The sequence below is a fragment of the Sycon ciliatum genome, chromosome 10 (assembly GCF_964019385.1).
Source record: "Sycon ciliatum chromosome 10, ocSycCili1.1, whole genome shotgun sequence".
Lineage (NCBI taxonomy): Eukaryota > Metazoa > Porifera > Calcarea > Leucosolenida > Sycettidae > Sycon > Sycon ciliatum.
The window spans coordinates 14,027,538-14,053,483 of record NC_088652.1 but is presented as its reverse complement, the minus strand read 5'-3'; the positions used below and the strand labels follow the sequence as shown (position 1 = coordinate 14,053,483).

The following is a 25,946-nucleotide window of genomic DNA, read 5'->3' as shown; positions in this document are numbered from 1 at the left end:
GCTACAAGTATGTACACAGTACTACACAGTACTGAGTAACTTGGTGTGGAGTAACTGGAGTTGCATAGCCTGAGGTTGCAGAACTTACTTTGAAGAAGAAAGATAGACTATCGCTGGCAAACAGTTTCCTTCTGGCAATGCTAGGGCCAGGGCGTTGTAATCTCTCGGCCAGCACAATGCCTAGCCCAGACGACTGCATGGGGCTAAACGGTTGTGTGCTAAATGGACCAGCTGTCATACCGTCCTCGCAGCAGCGTTGGAGACAGTCAGAAATATATCAGCTGCCACAGACTTGGCTCAATGATGTCCCACTTCAGTGATGGGTCGGCAGCAGCCTTGATGCGGAATTGATAGGACAGCAACTCCACTGTCCTGTGCAAAGCAATGTCGACCATGATCTGGACCAAGACGGTGGAGGCCTCAACCCACGTCGCAAGTTTATGAACATGCCTACTCTTGCTGCGAGTAGCGCTGTCTTCCACCACCCGCAATGGGTTCCCAACTGACATTTAAAATCTAAGCACATTCTGTGTGCGAGCGGGCGGCACAGAGCAAGACACAGTGGGCAGGAGCCCACTCAACTCGACGGACTGACCTGTCACGACCCGCTCACGAACTTTAGTGCCCAGGTGTACAGCTACAGCGAAAGACTTGCTGCTCCCTAAGCTGGCTGGGTGAGGGCCCTGGTGCGGATGAGGTTGTGAATCCACGGCCGCCAGACTTGTAGGTAACGTCTCTGAAACCTTCGAAGCAATCGTGGAGCGCAAGGTCTCCGGAGTTAAAGCTGATGTTGATGACGCAGACGTCGCCAATGACTCGCGTTCTCTGCTGCCTGCTCCGCTCACCCCGCTCGGGGTAGAATGGCAGGATTCAGCGTGGTGAAGTACACTGAAACAGGCGGTCGGCGAGGGCAGCTTTCCTGCCCGAATTATTCAAACCGAAGAGCGAGAGTTCGCTGCGGAGACGCATAACCGTCATGGCGCGAATTTCACAGACAGTGAAGGCAGCCATGGCTCACGACAACAAGGATGAGAACGAGGCAAAGCACAAGGATGAGAACGAGCAAAATACACACTGTGAAACACTGACACAGGCGATTGGCGAGGGCAGCTTTCCTGCCCGAATTATTCAAACCCAAGAGCGAGAGTTCCTTGTGGAGACGCAGAACCGTCATGGCGCGAATTTCACAGACAGTGAAGGCAGCCATGGCTCACGACAACAAGGATGAGAACGAGGCAAAGCACAAGGATGAGAACGAGCAAAATACAAACTGTGAAACACTGAAACAGGCGATCGGCGAGGGCAGCTTTCCTGCCCGAATTATTCAAACCCAAGAGCGAGAGTTCCTTACCGAGACGCAGAACCGGCATGGCGCAAATTTCACAGACTGTGAAGCCAGCCATGGCTCGCGACAACAAGGATGAGGAAACACAATGATCTGACAAGAAAGAGATCCACACACAGAACGGATCGAAATACGAAATATAAAACTAAAACACGACGAGCAAGCAAGAATGATCGTCGCACAGAACGGATCGAAAATATATAGCACAGCAAACTCTTGCAAGACATGCAACGATGCATGCCACCCATGTTGAGCTACAAGCAAGCGTCATCATAACGCCGCCACACGCTTTCCACATCGGAGGCGAGCGACACGCATGAACGCCCAAATTTTAGCATGACACGTTGAGTGCCCACAACGCATGCCGCCCACGTTGAGCGTCGCGCATGAATGAATGTCGCGTTGAGTGACACGTTGTATGACACATAGAATGCCACGACACATAGAGTACCATGTGAGCATGCACCAAGGTGTGTGACCAACATGGAAACCGTGATGTACAGTGCAGGTGACTGTAGCCAGCAGCAAAGCATGAGCATGCAGTAAAGCACCAGCAATCATAGCAGCATAGTTTGAGTGGTAGCACGAAGCAGCCGCGTGCACCCATTAATCTGCATTATTACTATAATGCTACACACACACACACACACACACACACACACACACACACTATACACACACACACACGCACACACACACACACACACACACACACACTATACACACACGCGCACGCACACACACACACACACACACACACACACACACAAATCACAGGTGCGTAGAGGCCCAATTCCAGTCAGCAGATCGTAGATACTTCTGAACGCCTTCTTTGAACTGCTGGAGGCGAGGTAGAGTAGGTGGTGCTGTGATGAGCTCTGGAGGAAGGTGATTCTACTCCTCAACGATGGCGGACGGAAATGATCGCTGTACGCTGTTGCGTGCGTGACGGTTGTGGGGCTTGGCAAACTGCAATTCATGGCAAATCCGGCTCTGCTGACGTGTGCGAGGATGCCCTAGCAGCTCTGGTGCAACGGCAGGGATCATTGCTCGCAGTGGTGAGCTAGTTGGGAGGCAGTGGAGCTTATATAAGTATGTGTGAGCAGCAACAGCACGGCGGAGGGCCAGACTTGGGAGCCATGACTCACGAGAGATGATCTTGAGAGCTCGTAACTGTACTGCATCGAGCTGGCGAAGGGTTGTAGTGGCAGCCCCCATCCAGACCAACGGGCAGTATTCCATTACTGGTCTGACGAAGCCTTTGTAGACCCGCTCTCGTCCACGAACATCAAGGATGGGGGCAGCTCTGTTCAGGAAGTGTAACCGCTGGCGTGCACGTACGGCTACAGAGGGCAAATGCTGGTGGATAGACAACTGTGTGTCGAACTGGACTCCTAGGAGCTTGAGCTCTGCTTCCTCCACAACTGGTACTCCATCGAAGGAGATGGCTGGGAGCTGCCGCCGTGGCCGATGGTGAGGGCCTGGGATTTGGTGGGCTCAAAAGAGATCTTCCAGGCTTTGACCCAGGCGGAGAGGTCATCCACTGCATGCTGCAAAACACGGCTTTGTTCATTCACGTCTGCGCCCACTGCGAGACACTGATACAGCGTGGTGTCGTCCGCATAGACAGCGAGATCTGTCATTCACGTAAAACAAGAACAGGGTAGGCCCCAATATACTTCCTTGAAGAACACCAGCGGTAATGGGAAAAACATTAGACTCATGGCCAGATAGGACTGCACGGAGATGCCGAGCTAATAGATAGTCGGTCAACCAGGTTAAAAAGGGGCCCCTGAGCCCATAGACAGCAGCCTTGTGAATCACACCTTTGTAGGACACCTTATCAAATGCTCCAGCTATGTCTACTGCAAGAACATGGGCTGAGCCTCCCGAACCGGCAGCTCTACTCCATTGAGGATGTAGGAGCGTCAGGACATCTGCAGTTCCAAGGCGTCGGCGGAATCCATATTGCTTTGCCGACAGAACATGATGGCGATCTAGAAAGTTCATGATTGCGAGGTTCACAATGCCTTCCATTACCTTCGAGATAATGTTGAGTAGGGACACTGGTCGGTAGTGACTGATGGGTGAGCGGGAATTCTTCTTGTGAACTGGGACTATTCTGGCCTCTTTCCAGTCTGCCGGTTGTCTTCCAATGGAGAAACACGTGGCAAAGAGGCGTGCTAGGGGGGGGGGGCAGCAAGCTCGTTTGCACACGTCTTGAGGACACAAGCTGGGATGTTGTCAGGTCCTGTTGCTTTGGAGGTGTCAGGCTGACGGAGGGCTCGGGCTACAGCTGGTTCCCTGAAATGCACTTGGTGCAAGTGGGCGGTAGACTTAGGCTGCACATGTGGGAGAGGCTCATCCTCGAAATCATCCACAAGAGAGCATTACCCAGCAAAATACTTCCCGAAAGCCTCAGCTTTGCTACTATTGGTAGAGTGTTCATTGCCATCACAATCGATGATAGTAGGTATGCAAGAGTTGCGTCCATGGCCACTGGCTTGCTTCAGAGTTGTCCACCACTCTTTTAATCTCGTTTGCACAACCAGCTTGCAGTTTAGCTCGAAGACGTTGACGGTGGATTAACTTTGCAGCAGAAATGCTCATACAGCACTCTTCTTGCCAATGAGGACTACTGTGCTAGCTATATATCAATTGCTGGGGAGTATCAGGCTGAAACAGCTACCAAACCGATTATTTGCTGCAAAGGTACCTGTGAATATTGGTGACTCTGCTGCCCGGCACTGATAGCTGCACAAAGCACCTCCATTATGCATCCGGTTCACATAAACCTTGGTCTCAATCATTTCTGATGTGACCTCATGGACACACTCATCATCAGTTCAACACCCGTGAACAGGAATGTTTTGGTGTGCAGAGATGTCCATAAAATGATTCAAAAGAGTTCTTAGTATTGTATACTTGCGCCCATCATATGCCCCTCAACCCACAAGAGGAATATTGCAACATTACTTTGCCTCAAAAAGAATGCAAACTTACCAATCTCGTACCCAGCACTAAAGCATATATTGGGATTTTCCAGCTTTAGCTTGTAAACAGTTTGTCAATTGACTTATCAGAATGTTGTGCGTGAGACTGCCTCACTTCGTAATGTATTGTGCATTATACTCAATATAAGTACTTTTCTGATGGATAACGCATAGGAATGTCTGGTCATGTGTGTTATCTGTACACAGACCGGTGATCTTCCTGTTCATTACGCTGCCAGGAATGGACATCTGGAAGTAGTCAAGTATCTACTAGATCTCCAACCCGACACGATCTCTGCAAAGAACAACGTAAGTTAAGCAATCTCTATCCTTGATTCTCCTTTTAAACGAATTTTTCCAGAACACGTTTTGAGCAATATATTCGATCGCAACAAGTAGCATCTAGTCACTCGCGCCAGGCCAGAGCAACAGAACTTAACCTTACGGATTCCACCATCTGCCAGTAGAGCAGACCATGGCACACCATCCACTCTTGGGTCCATACAATGGCCCTCCCTACATACTGAAGTGGCGTAAATATATGTTGGACTCAGTATAAAGTCCATGCACTATATGATGTCCAGCGCCCTATATAGAGTCCATTGGTCCAAAATCGACTATACAGCGTCCAGGAGTCCACTCAATTTTGATCAGCTCCATCCAGCCGCGCAATCCCCTATAAGGAGTACACCTTTTCTGCAAGTCCCCTATTCACGGTCCACGAGTCCAGTTTATCCAGTCACACCATCCTAGATCCTGTGTGTAGTAAAAAAGAGAGCAAACACCTTTTCAGTTTTGCTTGCCTCGTGGTGGCGCATTCCTCTCTTCACTTCAGCCATGGCGGCCAGTTCTGCTGTACAGTTGCTGACAGGAATATGTCTCGAGATAACCAAGGAGGAAAAGGAGACGTTCAAAATCAAATCTGGAAAGCGTCTTGTAGTTCTCTGAAGACGTTTCATCAGTGTGCGGGATGAAAGCAGAAATTGGAGAACGAGAAAATTCAGCACAGTTCAAGGAGACGTTCAAAATCAAATCTGGAAAGCGTCTTGTAGTTCTCTGAAGACGTTTCATCAGTGTGCCGGATGAAAGCAGAAATTGGAGAACGAGATAATTCAGCACAGTTCAAATCTGACTAGTCAGGTACACTGACACTCTCTTTCGTTCGACGCCGCAAGGATCCCCTGTTTGACTGGCCATGGCTGCCAGTTCTGCTGTGCAGTTGCTGACAGTAAGACATTTGAACGGTTTCATCAGTCCGCGGGATGAAAGCAGAAAGCGGCCCCTCGGAGAGCGAGAAAAGTTCAGCACAGTTCCAATCTGACGCCAGTCAGATAAACTGACACTCTCTTTCGTTCGACTCCACAAGGATACCCTGTTTGACTGGACAAGAGCTGCCCGTACCACCGTGTCAAAAGGCTGTCCAACTACATGGTATGACAATGACTGAGGTAAGGAAGCTTTTACACGTTTCGATTGGTCTGCTGTTCTGTCGTTATGCTTGACATTTTTTTCCATTTTCAAGGAGCGTATCACGTTGATGTTGCTTGAATGAATGTCCTAAAAGTAATCAACGACTTCGTAATAGTTGCGTGACAATACTATCAGTCCTCAAGGACTGCAAGGACTTTGCATCAATCGTCTAGCTATCATCAATTTTATTTCATGAGAAATGTATTTTGTCCTGTGATAATTATGTGAACTCCACGACACTCTTCCTCGTATGATGTCAAACACAATGGGATCCACAAACGCAGTTCCAGTGTACTAGTAGTAGTAGGAGGAGGATTGCTTGTATGCCGATGACAAGAAAATTTTTCTCAAGATAATACTCGTATTCCATGAAATAACCGTTTTGATGTCACAAACATGAAATTTGTCAGTGAAATTGCCTCGTGACGACAAATCATTGCATTTCCATCTTGGGAAGACTGTTTGACTGACGGTAACGCTGGAGCACATGTATGTTGGTGTGTCTGTGCGTCTTGAGTGTGCACAAACTATCTTATTCCTCGTATTACTAAGAGATTATTGTCCCTACCGTCACCTGTTCACAGGTCTTTGAGCGGATGGATTTTCATTGAGCATCACATTCGTTGAGAACTTGGTAGTTGTGTGCTTGCATGCATCATTACGGTAATAAGCGTATCCTTGTGCTATCTATTTGTTGCAGGTGTGCTGATCTTCAGAAGCTTGCGGGACTGAGTGCTGCTGAACATTTGCATGGCCATGAGCAATGGTGAAGCTTCAGCGGCTATTGCACTCTCAGCATGTGCTAGTATTATGCTGACTACTGCACTATGTTACTCTCTTATACTAATATATTTATGTAAACGTGCGTGCACCCGTCCATGTATGCATTCGTTTCGTGTAATTATTTATTATCCCTCTTTACTTTACGTGTAAATGGGTGACGTTTGCATGGCAGTTGGAGTTGCGTGTGTATTGTGTCTCTACTCTTTTCTTGGTCACGGTTTTCTTGGCGTTGTATAAGTTTGTGTGTGTATGTATGTGTGTGTGTGTGTGTGTGCGTGTGTGTGTGTGTGTGTGTGTGTGTGTGCGGGTGTGTTTGCAGTGTGTGTCCCATATGGTGCAGTGGTATGTGCAGCGATTTCCAATCGATAGGTTGCGGGTTCGATTCCCGACGATTATGGTCACACGCGTCTTTCTTCTCTTTCTCAGACTCTTCCTGACTTTTCTTTCATTCTCCTGGGTGGTTACCAACAGCCAGTGCATGCCGGAGTATGTGGTGTGATGTGTGTGCGGGAAAAAAATGAAAAGACCAAAAATAGGGATTCACTTCCCAGAAAATGTCACTCCAAATAGCTGTATGGTGTAGACCAGGCTGAACAGTGATGGTCAATTCTTCAGCCTTGCAAGCTGTTGAATGGTGCAATCCCAGCACAAGTTGCTATGGCTTCTGCCGTAGCATTGCTATCATCGCCTCCGGCGATGGGCGTCAAAGGTCAGGTCAAGGTGTGTTTGAAAACAATAACTTAATCCTTGGCTCTCCATCATAGCCAATTCTCTTTCGATTCTTGGTATTTTCTTGGCGTTGTGTGGGTGTGTATATGTGTGTGTGCGTGTATAATGATTTGAGAACACTACATGATTGAGATGCTGTAATTTGCATCGTCTGCAAAGAGACCACTTGATTTGAGGATGGTGTTTGTAGGGTTTTTCATGTGATGAAGTGGCTGCAGTGGAGCCTCAAGACTAAGGCGAGACCAAAATAAAATCGAGATTCCCGGGCAGGACCCATGTGAAATTGGTGCGGGCGGGCGAATTATATTTTTTATTTTTTCCCATGTATGTACATGACTATATGTGTGCATACCATGTTGAACTTTTTTTACCGCATTTTCCGGTAATGTTTATTCAATTTTTTTACAGACAACAGGTACGCGGTTTTCCCCTTTCAGTTTTTCTATATTTCGGCCAACGATGTCCCTAATCTGTTCATCAGGGAGTCGTACAAGCTCGGGTTTTCCAAGTTTGGACTCTGTACAGTGGATTTTGGACCAATGGACTCTATATAGGAGTTGGACATCATATAAGGGCTGGACGCTATACTGAGTCCAACATAATATTATATTTCCTGGTGTCTGTGTGTTTGTGTGTGGGGGGTGCATGCGTGCGTGAAAGAGTGTGTGTGCGCATACAGCAAGGATAGGCTATCGTCTTAGCCGTTCAATGCTGATGTACTTCGTGTTGTGCAGACCACGTGTGCATTGGCGGTCTATTCTCATAGCTTCACAGGTTGTATGGATTAGGCACTTATCTGGCACTAGTCTTGATCTGTCTCATTCAGATCTTGTCCGCTATAAGAGAAAATCTGTCGGTGCACCTCCAGTACATTTCGCAGATTTGCGTGCTTTTTTTTGACGGGCGTATACATGGTACATGGTGTGTATGTGTGTACATGTGTGTGTATGTGTGTGTTGCGGGGTGGGGGGGGGGGGTGTAGGTGCATGTTTGTGTGTACATGTATAATTAACAACCACACAAGCCGACTTGTTTGGGAGCTATTACGCGTTGTATTATCAGGGCATAGGCAGCAATTGCCGCATGCAGGATGCAATACTATGGACCAATGCCGTAGTATCGCAGGCGACAATTGCCGCATGCAGTATGCAATACTATGGACCAATGCCGTAGTATCGCAAGCACCAATGTGCGTTAGACTGGCCAATGCCAGGGCTAATGGGGGCAACAATTGCCCGGCGTGTCAATACACGCATACGGTAGGGATGCACTTGTGAGCACATGTAGGCGCACTTGGCTCAATGCCGGCCTGACCCACGATCCCTACCGTTCTCCCAAAATACAACATGACCCAAACAGGAATTATCGGCATTACTATAGTTATAGTAGCGTTACTATAGTTATAGTATGATAGGTATATCATATGTACACTACAGCTGTTGCTAGGGCCGTCCAATGCGGCTACCCATTAGCATAACGGGCAGAGACTAGAACAATGCCGCTGGCAATGCTCTGTCTGCGACAGGGGTGCGGACATAGCGGAGGTAGGCAGAGCTTTGCCACCTGCCGGCGGTCTTCAGCACGCACTCAGGCACGCCAGCTTTGCCTGCCAGCGTTGCAGTGCCTCGTCTGAGGCTGTGGCTGCGCACGTCTTTGTTAGGCAAGGCTGTTTGTAGTAGCCTGTTGATGTTATGCGGCTTCAGGGGCGTGCCGTCATCATAGCGATAGAGCGGGCCAGGTGCCGAGCCACGGGCTGCTAGGTAGCTGGTGGCTGCCGTGTGCGGGCATGTCGGCGAGCCTGTCCTCCTGACGCTGATGTCCTGGCCGCTGCCGTATTGGCTCGTCTTTGTCACACGCAGGCGCAGCTCCACGCGGTCTGGGTACATGGTCGCATTGCTGTACTCAAGGCCGGCGCCCCGTGCCGTGAAGGTGTACTCGTTGACTTTGAGCAACCCGTGGAAGGCCAGAGTCACGGCGCTCCAGAGCATGGCACGGTTGTGCGGGCTAGGCACGGTGGACTGCAGGTAGTGCTGTACGCCAGCCAGATCGTCCAAAGTTGCGGCCGTTAGCACTTTCCGGACTGCCGTCTGGGATCTGAGCGCCCCCTGTTGGAGCAGCCGGACACGCGGTGAGGCGAAAACGTCCAGGCAGAGGCCCTGCAGGACGTGCTGATGTCTCAGCGCCTGGGTGTAGAGTTTCAGAGACGAGCCAGACGAGCCGGACGAGAATTTCCAATTCAGAAAGTTAATCAGGCTGGGCTCCGTCACCGGGTACGGCGCGACCTGCCGTAGGGCAGCAAAGCGTTCGTAGGAACGCTGCACTGAAGCGTACGTTGCGCTGGAGCTGTCTGCCAGGCCGTGACGGATGAGCTCCATGGCTGCGTCATCAACTGATGGAGGGTGGACTGCGCTGGTGGTGTAGGGGGTGCGTCGGCAGTTGGGTTGAGGGTCCGGAAGCGCCGTACCTGCAGACGGGAGAGAGAATCAGCAAGATCATTGCAGTGTCCGGCGATGTGGCGAAGCAGGAGGACAATGTTATGCTGGGCGGCTTTCAATAAGGGCCCTGACCAAGTCCATGACCGCTCTATTTGGGGACGTGCCAGAGCGCCAGATGTAGCAGATTGCTTCGTTGTCAGTGTAGAGTAGCACTCTTCTGTCCTCCAACGTATGTGTCCAGGTACAGAGGGCCAACATCACGGCGTACAATTCTTTCCATTCAATAGTGTGCTCAGCTTGGTCAGGAGACCATGCGCCATAGGACCACTTGCTGCCGAAAACCTGACCGAAACCATGTCGACCTGAAGCGTCGGTGTACAGCCCGATGTCTTCGGCTGTGCTCCAGGACGGCTCGATGAGGGGCTTCCGACCATTCCATTGGCTGATGCAGGCGTCCCACCACAGGATGTCAAGCTTCGCCTCCGAGGGTACGGCTACCGGTGCATCTAGGCTAGGGAGCGTTGCTGCGCTGTCGAACAGGCGTCTGCAGAACGTGCGACCCGCTGGAATGACTTTGGCTGCGAAAGACAGGCTACCGGCCAGGGACAGCAGTTCCCTCTTGGTGCACATCTGCTTCGACAGCCACGCGGCAAGTGCTAGCCGTAGTTCCGCCAGTTTCGCAGCCAGTAGGCGCAGCTCCCAGGCGGCTGTATCGAGCTCGATACCCAGGAACGTTATTGAAGTTGACGGCGGGCACACTTTGTCCTCTCCGTCGGCCAATGGGATGTTCAGCATGTCAAATACAGCCAGCAGTGTCTTGAATTTGAGCATAGCTGCGGAGTTGGGCGGCTGGACGTGGAAGAAATCATCTAGGTAATGCAGCAAATCAACAATATCGTAATTATTAACTGCAATCCATGCCACAGCGTCGGCAAGTCTGTTGAACAGAAACGGGGAGGATTTGAGGCCAAATGGTAGTACCTTATCGACATAGTACGAACCTTCCCAAAAAATGCCAAGTAGGGGCCAGTCGTCAGGGGAAACAGGGCAGAGCCGGAAGGCGTGCTTCATGTCAACCTTAGAGAGGAGAGCTCCGGGGCCGTGCCGGAAGATGCAGCGTATTGCGTCATCTACCGTAACGTAATGCAGGGAGAATTCGTCAGGGTAAATGCCATTGTTAATGCTAGAGCCGCTAGGGGCAGATAAATGCATGATGAGGCGTACGCCGCCAGACTTCTTGGGCACGATGCCAACGCCAGAACATCGGATATTAGGGAATGGGGGTTGGGAATAAGGCCCGGCCATGTGGCCATGCGTGCATTCAGACTGAAGGTAAGCAGAGACGGCGGCAGGGTTGAGCAATGCGGAAGGGAGATTAGGGGCGATGAGGCGGGATCTATTACCGTGATAGCCAATGCGGGCCCCGACGCGCATGTCGTGACAGAGAGAATGCACAAAATCGTTATCGGGGTGCTGGGATAGCTCTTCGAACAGCAGGGGAATATTTACAGGGGACCAAGGCGCGTCTGAGCTAATTGGAGCTGCGGGGTTGGCCAGCAGAGCATGTGGATTGGCCATGACCGAGGCGGCCGCAAGAGAGGCAGCTGTGGGCGAAGCGGCAGTTGGAGCGGACGCAGTTTCCTTGGTTGAAGAGGCGGCATACTTCTTTGTCGACCGTGGCGTTGCCGCTGCTGGGCCGAAGGGAACGAGCGTCGTTGCTGCTGTTGGGCCGAAAGGAACGAGCGTCGTTGCTGCCGGTGGGCCGAAAGGGACGAAATGCCCGCGCGTCAAATATAATTGTGTATAGGTCCTGGACTATTGCGTCCCACCGCATGGTTGGGTCCGCGGCCAGGAGTGAGCGGAATGATCGGTCATACTCCTGCACGGCCTCAAATCGAAATTTGCGGGCTACTTTCAGGATAATCTGCTGGTACGCAAACAGCTCTGGGGCCCTGGGGGGGGGGGGGGGGTGCTGTGGCGTAAATCGCGCAGTATGTTGTCCAGGCGTCGAGCCAGGTGTCGATGTCCTCGACCTTCCTGGAGGCCCTGTTGGCCGGTGCTAGGACCACTGCGCCGTGCGAGCTGTCGTGGTCGATCTGGAGTATGCTGCGGCTAGTGTCCCCTTGGGACGGGTTAGGCAACAATGAGCCCAATTCAACAAATTGGCCAGTTACTACTTTATCGTGAATGGCTTTCGGCACGGTTGCATAAAACGTTCTCTTACCTGCGGGGTTCATTGGCGGTGAGACGGCAGCCGCCAAATGCGGAGCAGGCAGAGCGTCCTGCGGAGTTGCTGGTGCTTGCCGTGGGAGTGACGCTGCGTGAGCTGGCGGTGGGGGTGCCGCTGTGTGAGCTGCCGGCGGGGCTGGAGCTGCGGCCTGATTTCCAAGGGCAGCACGGACCTCCTCCCGGATAATGTCCCTCAGGGACGAAGCAGCAGTTGCCTGGGGTAGGTTCTGCTCGGCTGCCTGAGTGGCCAAGTCCTCGCGTGCTGCAGTGAACTCCAATGACTCGAGCAGGCGAGTCAGCAGCCTGGGTTTGGTCCCCGTCGTGCCTAGATTGCGGGCCGCCAGTTCTTGTCGCAGCTCTACAGAGCGCATTTTCTTGGCGTCGTTCATTGACAGAGATTCAGACATGGTTGCTCGGAAATGGAAAGTGCTCAATGCTCAAAAATGCTCAAGCTCAAACAAAAACTCAAAAACTGGCCAAGGTTGTCAAGCGATCTGACTGTTGGCGCAGCAAGGATGAAGAAGAAACAGCATCGAGAGCCGGAGTAATGCGCATGCTCCGCGTGGTCCCGTGCCGGGGCGCGGGAGTTCGGAGTGCGTGTTCTGCACGGGCACGTGATGCGCTATGGCAAGTACGTGCAAATTATGTTAGGAATGTAATTGTTGGTGGGTTGCTAACTTCACTTACCGTGCCATGCACGGAAACTTATATTTATATTAGGGCTGAAACGATTATACTTGGTCCGCGTCAGCAATATTGTCGCTTATCTTTCAGCTTTGTTATTATGTCGCCAATGCTCACTTGGCAGCCCATTTCCTCCCCATCTTGATTAGTAGGTTAGTTTACTAGTACCTGAAAGGTCTAGCTAGATTTCGAGAGTGACAGGTTCGTGATTCTTATTGGTACAGCGCCGCATCAATATAGATTATCTTGTCACACTGGGCAGGCAAGAGCAGCGAGTCGCACAAGAAAGTATTCGGTTACTCGGAATCAGTTCCATTTGCAAAACGGATCGCTCACCTCAGGGATCGCTCGCCAAGCTGACATCGCAGTTCCCTCGCCACCAGTGCAACGCTCGGAGTATCCAGCGAATCGTGGAGATTTGCAAGTACTGTACGAGTCATTGTCAGTCAAAATAAATCTTGCAAAGAACGGCGACTGATTTGAACCACACAGGCAGTCGTGCTGCCCACGCGAAGTCCTATAGAAAAGGCGATCGTCACGGTCGACTTCCCTTTAGAAAATAGCCAGGCAGCGGAGAGGAAGAGAGATGAGCTTGCGAAAAAAATATTTGTCACCAGCGCCAGGAGCAGCGACAAGGAGGACCAATAATGCATGAACCCTTCCTTGCACAATAAATTCCACTTGACCAGTTGCCATGCTGTACCTTACCTTCCTTCATATCAAGTTTTATCGTCTCAAGTGCACTTGTTGTCCAAAGTCAATGTATTCCTATCTGTAAATGTATTCCTATCTGTAAATGTATTCCTATCTGTAATTAAAGACTTGTTTTCTTCTGGTTAGTGTGCCATGGTAGAGGATAGACTTAGGCGCAGCCAGTAATTCCCTTACAGCTTATGGTGCCGAAACCCGGGACCAATGGAATCCGGCTTGGACCCGCCAAGCCTGATGTTGTCGCGTCTGTTAGCGATGCGCACCCGTCGCGTCATGTCAGCGTGAAGCATGATGGGCATGATGTAATTCTCCAGTCGCAGGATGGCGAAGTGCGCTGGAAAGCGGAGAAAAGGGAGTGGGAGCTTTCCTGGCAGTGAAAATATGGTGTTGCCCCAGCGGCTATGCTTGGATCCGGATATGTCAGGATTGCGCCTCTCCAGGCTCAAAGCTGCTGGCCAATGTATGTGGAACATGGTAGTATTCATACTCGCGACAGTGTTGCTGTCTAGAGAATCCAAAGAAAATACACTAGAATCAGGGACATCTAGGGGAGTCGAACGAGCATCATGAGAACGATATGTGGGCATTTTTGGGCAGGGTACAGTACAGATGTGGCCAACCACGATAGAATGATCGGATTGACCAAGTGGTGCTGTAGCTCGGAGGCAGGATTATAGAGTCCGGTATATCAGTGACATCTAAGTCGAGAGCTGCCCCCATGCCAGACAATGACTCATGTGTTGGAAAATTTACGAGCTGCGTGTGAGAGAACATGCCGAAAAGACTGTGAAGCTGGCGACCAGCGGCATCCGTGGTAGTTCCATGCCAATGACATGACTTAGCATTACAGTTTCCCATCAACAGGATAGATGTTGTTCTGTTCTTAAGAGTACTTAGACAGTGCTGGAGGGAATTGCAGAAGGTGTTGATACTTGATGGGCTGGGCTTGACTTAAGGGCTGGGGGTCGATATACTGCACCAATAACCAACTTCTTCACATGAGGCGCCTCTGGGAAATGTATGTTAGCAGATGACAGGGCTATTTCCACCCATGTGGCTTCCAGGAGAGGGATGCTGAGGTCAGATCGATGGGTGACCTTTGGAAACATCCCAGACCGTACTATGATACAGACGCCGCCATATGCATGGGTGGCATCGGTAGCTGACCTGTTTTCGTCTGGCAGACGATCTCGGCGAAAACAGTCATATCCAGGGACCGTGAAAGACGACTGTGGAGAGAGCCATGTTTCCGTTATGCAAACAATGAGGGGTTTAACTGTGGAATAAATGTGAGCCAGCTCGGCAGTCTTGTTCTTAATGGACCTGGCATTGATGCACATTATAGGCTGTGATCCTGCGGTTGGCTGCGAAAGTGCGTAAAAAGGCTGAGCTAATGGATTATGTGTGCTGTTAGTAGTAATGTTTGGGGAACAGTGAGGAAGTATCGGGTGGTTGAGGTTCATTATTGTGCAGACTGATCGACGGTTGTGTTGTCAGCTGTACTTATTCTGACAGCCTTGAATCGCCATTCTTGAGCTGTCACTCCGTCAGGCCAAAAGTCAGTTTTTGCACAGCTTCCCAGTCATCTTCTGTGACGACTACGTGCGCGTACGCTAGGCCAAAGTACTTTGTCTCAGAGACGGAGCATTTCACTACAGTCACTTGCTTGCTTTCGCACCATTTTGCGATGGAGTAAGCAGAGCAACCAGGGTGAATTCTTCCAACACGAACAGCTTTGCATTTGGTACGATGGGCACTGCGCAGTTGCTCATGTTTGCGGGGTGGGCGCTGGTAGTATGAAATGACGTTTGTCCAGAGGGCTTGATCAGTATGTGTCCCCGTATTGGAGGTAGCTGACTGTGTCATGGGAGAATGCGATGGGAAGTGAGCTTTGGGACGTGCAGATACTACTTTTGCACTGTACGAGTACGGGTTGACTGCAGAGTGTGTATTCCGTGCCTGTGCTGCTGCATCCAGCTCAGGAGAGACTTCTGCTACGGGTACGCTAAGTACGGGTGCGTCAGGTGCGGGTGTAACCTTTTTGAATTTCGATCTGCCAATTTCTCTCTTCAGAACTTCAATTTTGGCGTGGAGGGCTGAAATTTCCGCTTTTTGGCCAACCTTCAGTGCCACTATTTCATTGCTCAGGTTTTCAATACAGGTCGTCAAAGATAATTATAATGCATTTTCTAGCCTGGATACATACGTTCCGGCTCATGCATCCACACCAAATGCCCGGAGGCTCTCCACCAGCTCAGCACGGGACAGCTTACTCACGCCCTCTATGCTGTGTTTTGTAGCCAGTTTCAGCAGGTCGTCGAATCCCAGCAAAGCTAAGTCCTTGGTCCCCTGGGCCTCCGACGCATCAGAGTCCATGCATGCCAACTACTACTACCCTCTACTATGCTCCAGACCGGCCTGATGCCGGCTGGGCTACTGGAAATCTACAAAGACTACGGAGTTCTAAAAACTCAACCTGACCTCCAGCTTTCCACTGTATAATGCGCATGCCATGCGCCAGTCATTGAAAACTGCAAATCACTGAGAAAAAAAAACAAAAACAAAACACAACCACACTACATACTACCGACAAGCGGCTGTGAGCGAGGAAGAAAACAAAAACACTTCAGCAAAAAAAAAAGGTAAAATGGTCTCTACGTGTCCATGGACACACTGTCCCACAGCAGCAGCAGTCATCCATAAGCCACTCTGGCCTTCTTTGTAAGGGTTACCTGACAGCCAGAACGGGTTTTCATGCCATCATGAAATCGCTTGGGAGACTCACTGGCTGGTGGACTGGTCTGATCCCTGCAGACATCGCTAGGAGAAACTGGACGAGGCGAAGAACACGCGGGTGAGGCGTCAGCGAGTGCAGTACCAGTGAGAGGGGCCTCAGCTTCCGTTGACGCTGGCACCAATGGCTCACTACCTGTCGCCGATTGTGGTGCGGCTGGGTTAGTGGGAACCGAAAAACTAACAGGAGGCGTGGACAGCGGTGACTTGGGTACGGAGGCAACAAACTCAGGCCAATCAGACGATGCAGCAGCATGTGAGACCAATTCTCTGACATGTTGGCGGTTACGAAGCAGAATCCGGACACCGTCGGTTACTCCCACTTGCCTCCCGTACTGCTCCACCACGGTCCCCGGCTTGGCTGGATCATTGTATCCGTCATGGAGGATCACCCGCTTGCCCGCCTGCAGATGTGGCAAGGCCTTCACTCCCCGACGAGCGTCATGATCACGTGCCATTGTTGCCTTGGCTCTCAGCTGCATGCTGGGGTTGACAATGCGAGGAGGGATCATGGTAGGAACTCTGCTACGCAATGGGCGAGAGAACAGAGCCTCGTTTGGAGAGGTTCCCAACATGCGGAGTCGAGAATGTCGGTCGTCGAACAGAACCTGGTTCAGTTGTCGACGGAAAGGTAAATGAGGCTTCAGTGCCACCATTCTTTCCTTGACGAGACGATGGAGTCATTTCACAATGCCATTGGAACGTGGATAACGTGGCCTGGAGCGGATGCGACGAATGCCCAGCCGCTGCAAGAAAGTGGTAATCTGCTCCGACACAAACTGTGGCCCGTTATCCGAAACCAGTACAGACGGTAGACCGAATAGGGCAAACACTTCATCTAGCTCGTCCACGATAGCTGTAGTGGTTGTAGAGGACAGAACCTTGAGGATGGGGTACCGGGAGCCATAATCAATGAGCGAGAGAACAGAGTGGCCCTCAATAGATACCAGGTCGATTGCCAGCTTTTTCCCACACGCCTTCAATCGCAGTGGGGAGAAGATCTTACGGACTGTTTGTGCGACATCGCCAACACTCGGAGCAACGTTACACATACAGACTAGCGTCCTTGGTGAGCCCTGCCACCAAACTCTCTGCCGGAGGGAATCTTGAAAGGCTTCCTGGCCCGGGTGTCCCTCATGCGCTAATGCCATGACGGAATGGTGTAGCCCTTCTGGTATCACAACACGTGCAACACACCGTCAGCTGCTGTGAGTTGATCTCTGACGAGATAGTACGGCTGCTCAGCGGGTGAGGCATCACGCCAGGATGAGGTGAGCACACGCTGCAGGACACTGTGGAGCGTTGCATAGTCTTGAGTGGCACGGCGGATCTCCTCAAGGTTGACTGGTGCTGCCTCAAGAACCATGTTGACGTACTCATTCAATGACCGGGACTCAGCTGGAGACAAGACAGGGGTCTTCAGCGGAGCACGAGACAAAGCGTCAACGCACAACAGTTGCTTTCCTGGGATGTGCTTGAGTGAGTACGAATATGGCATCAGAGAGACTAGCCAACGCTGGAGACGTGGTGGGACGTCATCGAACAGCTTCTGAACTATATGGAGCAGTGGTCTGTGGTCCGTGAAGACGTCCACATCCCGGCCCAGAACGTACTGGCGGAAACGAGTTAGAGCGAATACCACACCCAACATTTCACGCTCCATCTGCGAATAACGTGTCTCCACATCAGTCAATGATCGGCTGGCACAAGTGACTGGCACCCACTGGCCCTTGTCGTCGTGCTGCCAGAGGATAGCGCCCAAACCTTGAGGCGAAGCATCGTAGCTGACAGCCGTACGCACATCTGGAGATGGGCGGAAGTACGCCAATGTCTGCAGAGATGAAGCGACTGCCTACTTCACTGCGTTGAATGCCGCAATCAGGCTCTCAGTAGCTACAAATGGCTCTGGCTGCTTGACGATCGAACGAAGTGGCTCAGTTACTTGAGACAACTGAGGAACAAACTTGCCCAGATAGATGACCATCCCGAGAAAACGCTGAACGTCGGCGAGGCACGTGGGCTCCAACAGTTCACTAATAGCTTGAAGCTTGCATGTGTCGGGTTGAACACTTTGCTTCGTCAGGACATGGCCGAGATACTTGACACATGTCAGTCGAGTGCGACACTCGCTCCAGTTGAGGCAGAGATTAGCAGCTTTTAGTCGTTCCAAAACGCTAGTGAGCCGTGCGTCGTGTTCCGCCCGGTTGCGACCATACACCAAGACGTTATCTATATAGACAACAACACCAGGCAAACCCGAAAGGAGATCGGTTACAACACGCTGAAATATCTCGGGAGCACAGGATATGCCAAATGGCAGTGGTTTGAAACGATAGAGACCACAGTGTGTGGTAAACGTGGTAAGCGGTCGGGATTGGTCGTCAAGCAAGAGCTGGTGAAAACCAGACTCTGCGTCCAAAACCGAGAAAACCTCCGCTCCCGCAAGCTCAGCAGTAATTTGTCACTAATTTCATCAATGGTTGGCAATGAACGTCGCTCTCTAACAATAGACTTGTTCAACTGCCAATAGTCAACACATAGACGCAAGGTGACGTTTGACTTACGGACTGGGACAATCGGCTATACCCATCCAGACGCTTCCTTAACTGGCTCGATGATGTCTGCCTTGACAAGACGATGCAGTTCATGTTCAATGTCGGCCTTGGCGCTGAATGGGAGACGTCGTGCTGGTTGAGCCACCGGCCTAGCTTCAGCATCCACAGAGATGGAAATTGGTGCGGTGTCAACTAAATTGCGCCTAATCTTTATAATAGGAAGCAGTTCCTTTCATGGCAAGGAAGGACTCCAGCGCGCGTACTACGCCTCAGCCAAGGTACAGTAATACAGTTGCACTCGGTGAAATCTGGCCCGAAGTGCAAAGCCGGCGCCGCGAAGCCAGCTCCCATTACATCACTGGCAGTTTGTGTGTATGAACTCAACTGTACGCACCTCGTGTAAAAGTTCAGAGTGCATGTGTTGCATGCTAAAAACAGTTCAAAATTTCTTCCATTCACTTCACGAAGTACAGCTCAAGAAGAGATAGAGAAGAAGGACATGGCCATTCCCAAATTCTCGTACAGAGTCCACAGTGCAGACAGAACAGCAAACAAAGGACACACAAACATGCTCCGCAATCCCATTTCCAAAACGGGGTGAAACCATTCTCTACAGTTTTCTTTGCAAGCCCTATTCAAAAATGGAAAATAATGAGTTCTTTGGAGGAAATGAACTGAGTAGACGAGAAAAAATAGCGACCCTCTACAGAGCAGGTAATACTCCGAGACAAATTATGGACATAAACGGTTACAAGAAGACTCAGGTAAATGAAACAGATCATCAATAATGTGATAAAATCGAGAACAAGTCACAAAACAATCTTCGATTCTATTGTCCATGTTCAAGTAAAGGACACATGCAATTGAGTTGAAATTGGGAGAAGCGTAGCAAGACAGGCAGGCAGCGGAACAATGCCGATACTCTCACCTGTGGGCGTGGAGTTTGTTGCTGATCACATCGCTGCCAATCGTTTCGCGAGCAGTGAGAAGATTTCTGAGGTTCTGGACAAGGAGCAACCTGGTGGGGAAATGGCAGCCCCCAGCACGGTACGCAGAAGCCTCAGACGGAATAATTAAAGGTTCGTGCGGCCGGTGCGTAAATTTGTTCTGAAAGAAACAGCAAAGAACAGCCGGCTAGTATGGGGAATTGTGCATCGCCAGTTTGACTTTGACCGCGTTGTCTTTGCAGACGAGGCAAGCTTTGCCTTGGGTCCTGGCGGACGTGTTATGTCCTGGTACCCGCGGGACGACAAGCCAATAATTGAGGTGCCACACTATCCAGCAAAGCTGCACGTTATCGGGGCATTTCACTTTTCGGAACCGTTCAGCATTTGTCCTTTGCTGCGACGTGGAATGCAGCAACGTTCGCCCAAGGAATGGCAGCCAACATTGCACCGAGTGGCATCGGATTCTTTGCAAACGACTGGTCCTTGCAGCTCGACAATGCTACCTCCCACACGTCAGCTCAAGCACAGCAGGATCTTCTCGATAGCGGAGTACCCAACATCCTGTTTCAACCTCCCTGCTCGCCGGACATGAATCCAGTTGAGAATGTGTGGGCTCTTCTCAAGAAGAGAATAATTCCACATCGCTGCGAGAATGCTGACCAGCTGGTGCATGCACTGCACCTGGAGTGGGACTCCTTGGCTCCTGACACGGTTTTCCCATACGTGGAGTCAATGCCACGTCGTGTTGAAGCCCTAATCGAAGCCGACGGTGGCCACACAAAATATTGAAGCCCTGCTGCTCTGTGTATGAAATAAACTGCTTCGAAACGATCTCCGTCTTCTTTACTTGTGCTGAACTGAAATGAATGTTACACTTGTCTTTGTTTGGCGCGGTTCTTTACACTTTGGTGTAAGCATGCATGCGTATGAGTACAGCACATGCACAGTTCATACGGCACACGTGCACTCTAGCACTTGTATAACGTTGAGGGCGTCAAGGGCCGCATCCGCAATTCAACACCCGTGAACAGGAATGTTTTGGTGTGTGCAGAGATGTCCATAAAATGATTCAAAACAGTTCTTAGTATTGTATACTTGCGCCTGTCATATGCCCCTCCACCCACAAGAGGAACATTGCAACATTACTTTGCCTCAAAAAGAATGCAAACTAATCAGCAATCTCGTACCCAGCACTAAAGCATATATTGGGGTTTTCCAGCACTAGCTTGTAAACAATTTTTCAATTGACTTATCACAATGTTGTGCATGAGACTGCCTCACTTCGTAGTGGATTGTGCATTATACCCAATATGTACTTATCTTATGGATAACGTATAGGAATGTCTGGTCATGTGTGTTACCTGTACACAGGAAGGTGAACTTCCTGTTCATTACGCTGCTCGCAATGGACATCTGGAAGTTGTCAAGTATCTACGAGATCTCCAACACGACACGATCTCTGCAAAGGACAATGTAAGTTTAGCAATCTCTATCGTTGATTCTCCTTGACCCTTTGTGTACGGACTGTACAACTTTCGATCCCCTGGGATCGAAACTTTTCAAATTTTCAATCGATCGTAACTCAGTCATTTCTGGGTTATTTCCAAAACCTAAATGATGTAGATCGAAGAGAAAACTCCCAGCTGTCCATTGAAACAGTCGCAGAAACACTCTGATGTGCGGTTCCAGAGTTACGAAGCTTGAAAGTCAAATCGCGGCAATTGTCGCTCAATAGCCGCGTGCGCAGATTTGAATTATGGATTTTCCCATCTTTCTGGGCATCCAGTGACGTAGAAACATATTCAAAATGGCAAACGGACTCGTGGCAGATTGTGAAATTTTTTTGGAAGTAAAAATTAGTTGTTACAAGCAAGGAGAGCGAAATGGCGGATACAAGATGACTTCTGTCGGAATATTGGCGTTGCAACTAAGACGCCGGGCTGTAGCGCTGGAGTTTTGACCTTCGTGGTGGCAAGTGTGGGCTCAATGTGTTCCTCTTGCGACGAGCTTTCCAGGAAGCTCAAGATTGAAAAAATCGTCAAAAGGAGACCAAAGTTATGACCCGGAGAATTATGGAATTTGAGGCGAGTCGAGATCAAATTCAGTCTGTGTACATTTTTTCAGTACATAAAGGCAGGGCATAAAAGGCATTTTTTCCAGGACACGGTTTGAGCAATATATTCGATCGCAATAAGTAGCATCTAGTCACTCGCGCCAGGCCAGAGCAACAGAACTTAACCTTACGGATTCCACCATCTGCCAATAGAGCAGACCATGGCACACCATCCACTCTTGGGTCCATACAATGGCCCTCCCTACAGGCTAAAGGGACGTAAATATATTTTCCTGGTGTATGTGTGTTTGTGTGTGCGTGGGGGGGGGGTATGCGCATGCGTGTATGGGTGTGTGCATACAGCAAGTGTAGTCAACTCTCTTGGCCGTTCTATGCTGATGTACCCCGTGTTGTGTATACCACGTGTGCATTGGTGTTCGATTCTCATGGCTTCACAAGTTGTGTTGATTGGGCAGATATCTGGCACTAGTCTTGATCTGTCTCATTCAGATCTTGTCCACTATCGTTTCTATAAGAGAAAATCTGTGGGTGCACATCCAGTACATTTGCAGATTTGCGTGCTTCTCTTGTGACGGGCGTATACATGTTGCATGGTGTGTATGAGTGTACTTGTGTGTGTGTTTGTGTGTGTGTGTGTGTGTGCGTGCGTGTGTGTGTGTGTGTGTGTGTGAGTGTGTGTGTGTTCAACCTGTCGGAAGGTTGCCCTCTTGCCAAAGCATTTGGAAGTTCAGCCCTCACCATCGTCTACACGGATTTCAAAAGCGTCGACCTCCATTTTGAAAACATGGTGGCTGGCCGCTCTACCCGTAGTCGCACGTGCCCACCGCGTGTCTTAGCGCGAGCTTCGAGCTAAAGATCATGTCGCCCACTCATTTTCCTGTGTTTCCCCATTTCTTCGAACTCGCTCAGCTTTTGCTTCAGCTTTTGCTTCAGCTTTTGTTTCGCTCGCGCTCGTGCTTCAGCTCCACGCTGTAGTCTGAGTTTAGTTCTCTTGTCTTCTTCCAGCAGAATACTGCAAACTCTACAGCACGTCGAGCTTCTCCTAGAAGAGTTTATTTTGCGTCGAGGCAGACTGTCGATCGTTTCAGTCCTATCTTGCCGTCGTCTCATGAGCGCCCGAAAGCAACAGTATCTATTTTCGTGGCGTTCCATTTTGTGGCGAACTCATTCACCTACTACTTCTTCCTTTATGAAAGCTTCAGGTGGCTGAGTTCTCCCACTAGCGACAATCATGCCTTGGAAAAGAACAGGATATTCCTAAGGTATATACAGCCAGTGCAGTGATGTCAGTGTACTGCACTGCAAAAAGCACCTGCATGTACTGCGCGTAGTTGTTGTTTGTTTTGTCGAGAAAGAATCCCTTTCGCACTCGCGCGGGCCGCGAGGGCGCAGCACGGAAACGGGTCTATTGAATTCATTTCTTAGTCGATTTTGACAACCAATACGTCGTTGTTTTTCTTTTTTCACTGGCTATCCTTTCTCCGCTTCCGAATTGCGATGCCGTCCACCTGTAAAGCCTTGAAGTGAAACGAGTGGACGCCGGTTTCGGAGGTAATTTTCGGCCAAACAGCAATCAAATCGAAAAATTCGAAGCGGACGATCTGTTGGTATCTATCGAAAGAAGACGTTGGTCCATAAAAAATCTTTGGAAGCTACAACGTATGAACCAAGGAATTACGGTAAGTTTGAGAATTTTGGTACATTAGCTGTACGCTGATTGGTCGATTAGCGCGACCGTTGAGAAACGGGCCAGTGACGCTTTGTACAGCGTTGGTGAGGGCTGAAGTTGGACTAGTTTCGGCTCCACAATCCAGTGTGTCGTTACTATATAGCTTTCATGGCTGAGGTTGTTGGTACTTCTATTGGCCCTGGGTTCCCAGTTCCCAGTTGCCGTGGCTGGTTTGTAAACTAACTCCAATTTCACTTCAAGGTACCAGTGCATCTAGTGTCTGCTTCTATCAAAGCAGCGTGCTGTCTATACTGGTTACCCCAGCAAGTGTAGGGTGTGCATAGGTAACTGTCTTGGCCGTCCTATTCCGATGTACTCCGCGTGGTATTGACCAGGTGTGCAGTAGGGGGTCGATTCATATGGCTTCGCCAGATGTGTGGATTAGGCAGTTATCTGGTGCTTGTCTTGATCTGTTTCATTTAGAATCAGATCCGCTATCGTTGCTATAAAGAGAAAGTCTGTGGGTACACATCCAGTGCATTTGCAGATTTGTGTTCTTCTCTTGCGACGGGCGTATACATGGTACATGGTGTGTGTGTATGTGTGTGTGTGTCTGTGTGTGAGTGTGAGTGTGTGTTTGTTTGTGTGTGTGTGTGTATGTAAGTGTGTTTTTTTGTGCATACCGTATTTTTCCGGTTGTAAGTCGACCTTTTACGACTAAAAATAGAAGGAGAAAGGGTGGGGGTCGACTTAAAACAGGGATTCGACTTATAACCGGGAACGATCAGTATCTTACAAAAAATGACCTGCACTGCATGCACGAGTGCACCATGTGTACACATTTTTGCCAGTTTATTGCAATTTTTCAAGGATTGGGACGGTATGCCCTCCAATAAGGAATGATTACCTGATTTGTTGATGTGTTAGTAGCAGGGAGTGGTTAGTAATGCTTCGTTGGGTGAAAACTTTAAAACGCAGAATTGAGACCTCCAGATACGGGGGTCGACTTATAACCGGGGTCGACTTACAACCGGTAAAATACGGTATGTGCATGTGTGTGTGTGTGTGTGTGTGTGTGTGTGTGTGTGTGTGTGTGTGTGTGTGTGTGTGTGTATGTATGTAAGTGTGTGTTTTTGTGCATTTGTGCGTGTGTGTGTGTGTGTTTGTGTGTTTGATTAACTCTTTGTAATGAATGGTGGTCTTGAGGCTTACACCAGATCAACTCTGTTTTAGCCACCCACACTGGTAGCAAGCAATGGCCGAAACTTCACATGATTTACGGATCTACAGAAGAGCCACAGGAAAGCGTACACAAACAAGTTATGGACAAAGTCCATCAAGTTAACGTTGCCTCACCTTAGACGAGTTCCTGGGGTGGGGGTGTCATAATCTTCCAGTTCATCAAGCGGCTTGCAGCGCTTATCCAGACAGAGCAATTTTTCTATGGGACAAGACTCTCAAGTATATCTCTGTGTAAAACACGGTTAGAATTATTTTTGAAAACACAGCACAACATTATGATGAACGTAATTGTAGAGCATGAGAACACAATAAGAATTATTGCCAATTGGTCTGGTCATAGATGGCAACATTGCCTTCAGAGATATGGGAAAGGGATACTTGATGTTGGCCGCATCACATCCAGCCTTTCCACGATATGACAATTGCCGTCGATTCCAGTAGAGTACTGGTGCTCGTGATATCCGTTTGTTGGTTTTGTTGTTGCTGCTATGGATGCTATGGCTGTGTAGGATGGGTATTCTCCTCTTGGTCAAGCAGTGTACTTTGGGGATGTAGGCTGTGTACCCTACTTGCTAGACGTCACCTGGGCTACGCTTGCATATGATGAGGTAAGTGTTGTGAAAAGTATGTTGTGTGTTAAGGATAGGTCTACCAGCTTTGTCTGTGAAGATATTTTTGGTTCCTGTGAAAAGACTTGGTCTCGAATCACTCCCCCCCCCCCCTCACCCCTCACCCCTCACCCCTCATCCCTCACATGGACAAGTCACTATCAGTATGATATGAGTGTTGCTCCTGAAACACGTAGCTGCACATAAGGTTGGATAACCTGGACGATCTCCATTGAAATCGGTTTGAATATGATGAAAGAGTACTTTCTGCAGATTAAATGCGTAAGACAAACATAGCATGCGTTCTTCTCTAGTCTATTTCCTCACTGTCTACTTCAAGGTGTATTGGGTATCATCATCGTGTACAGTGCATCTCTTTTTTACTCTTCACTTCAATCCACTTCTTTTGTGTATCATGTTAAATATTGAGAGTTGTCTGAAAGGTCTATCATGTCTTACTGTGCACCGCTGCTATTTACGGTGTAACAGGTTTAATCAAACTTGAAAAGTAAGAGGCCTGGTTGAGCGTGCCTCGACCAGTTATATGCAAAATGTGATAGTATACATGTGGCAATGGCGCCAATGAAGGTGCTAATAGACAGGCGTAAGACGCATGAGGTGCGAGGGAGTGTAAAGTTATAGAGAACAGGGGAAAACTGTTACATCATCCCCCTCCTAT

The 25,946-nt window shown here is 49.6% G+C and overlaps 2 protein-coding genes across 2 annotated transcripts in view; one reads left to right on the top strand and one right to left on the bottom strand.

Annotated features, from left to right (window-relative positions):
• Positions 1 to 16,852: 16,852 nt before the first annotated feature.
• On the bottom strand, positions 16,853 to 17,323 carry LOC135826672 (uncharacterized protein K02A2.6-like). The gene has a single exon (XM_065339273.1). The coding sequence runs from the start codon at positions 17,321 to 17,323 to the stop codon at positions 16,853 to 16,855; it is 471 nt and encodes a 156-aa protein (XP_065195345.1).
• Positions 17,324 to 19,639: 2,316 nt separating this feature from the next.
• LOC135826671 (uncharacterized) overlaps positions 19,640 to 25,946 on the top strand; it is a 49,546-nt gene continuing 43,239 nt past the window's right edge. Inside the window, exons 1-4 of the mRNA XM_065339272.1 lie at positions 19,640 to 19,774; positions 20,056 to 20,340; positions 21,046 to 21,147; positions 25,169 to 25,267. Coding sequence (XP_065195344.1) covers positions 19,640 to 19,774; positions 20,056 to 20,340; positions 21,046 to 21,147; positions 25,169 to 25,267 — 621 coding nt within the window. The remainder of the gene's footprint in view (positions 19,775 to 20,055; positions 20,341 to 21,045; positions 21,148 to 25,168; positions 25,268 to 25,946) is intronic.

Coding starts and splice junctions, on each gene's coding strand:
- LOC135826672 (XM_065339273.1), bottom strand. CDS start 17,323: ATGGCATTAGCGCATGAGGGACACCCGGGCCAGGAAGCCTTTCAAGAT.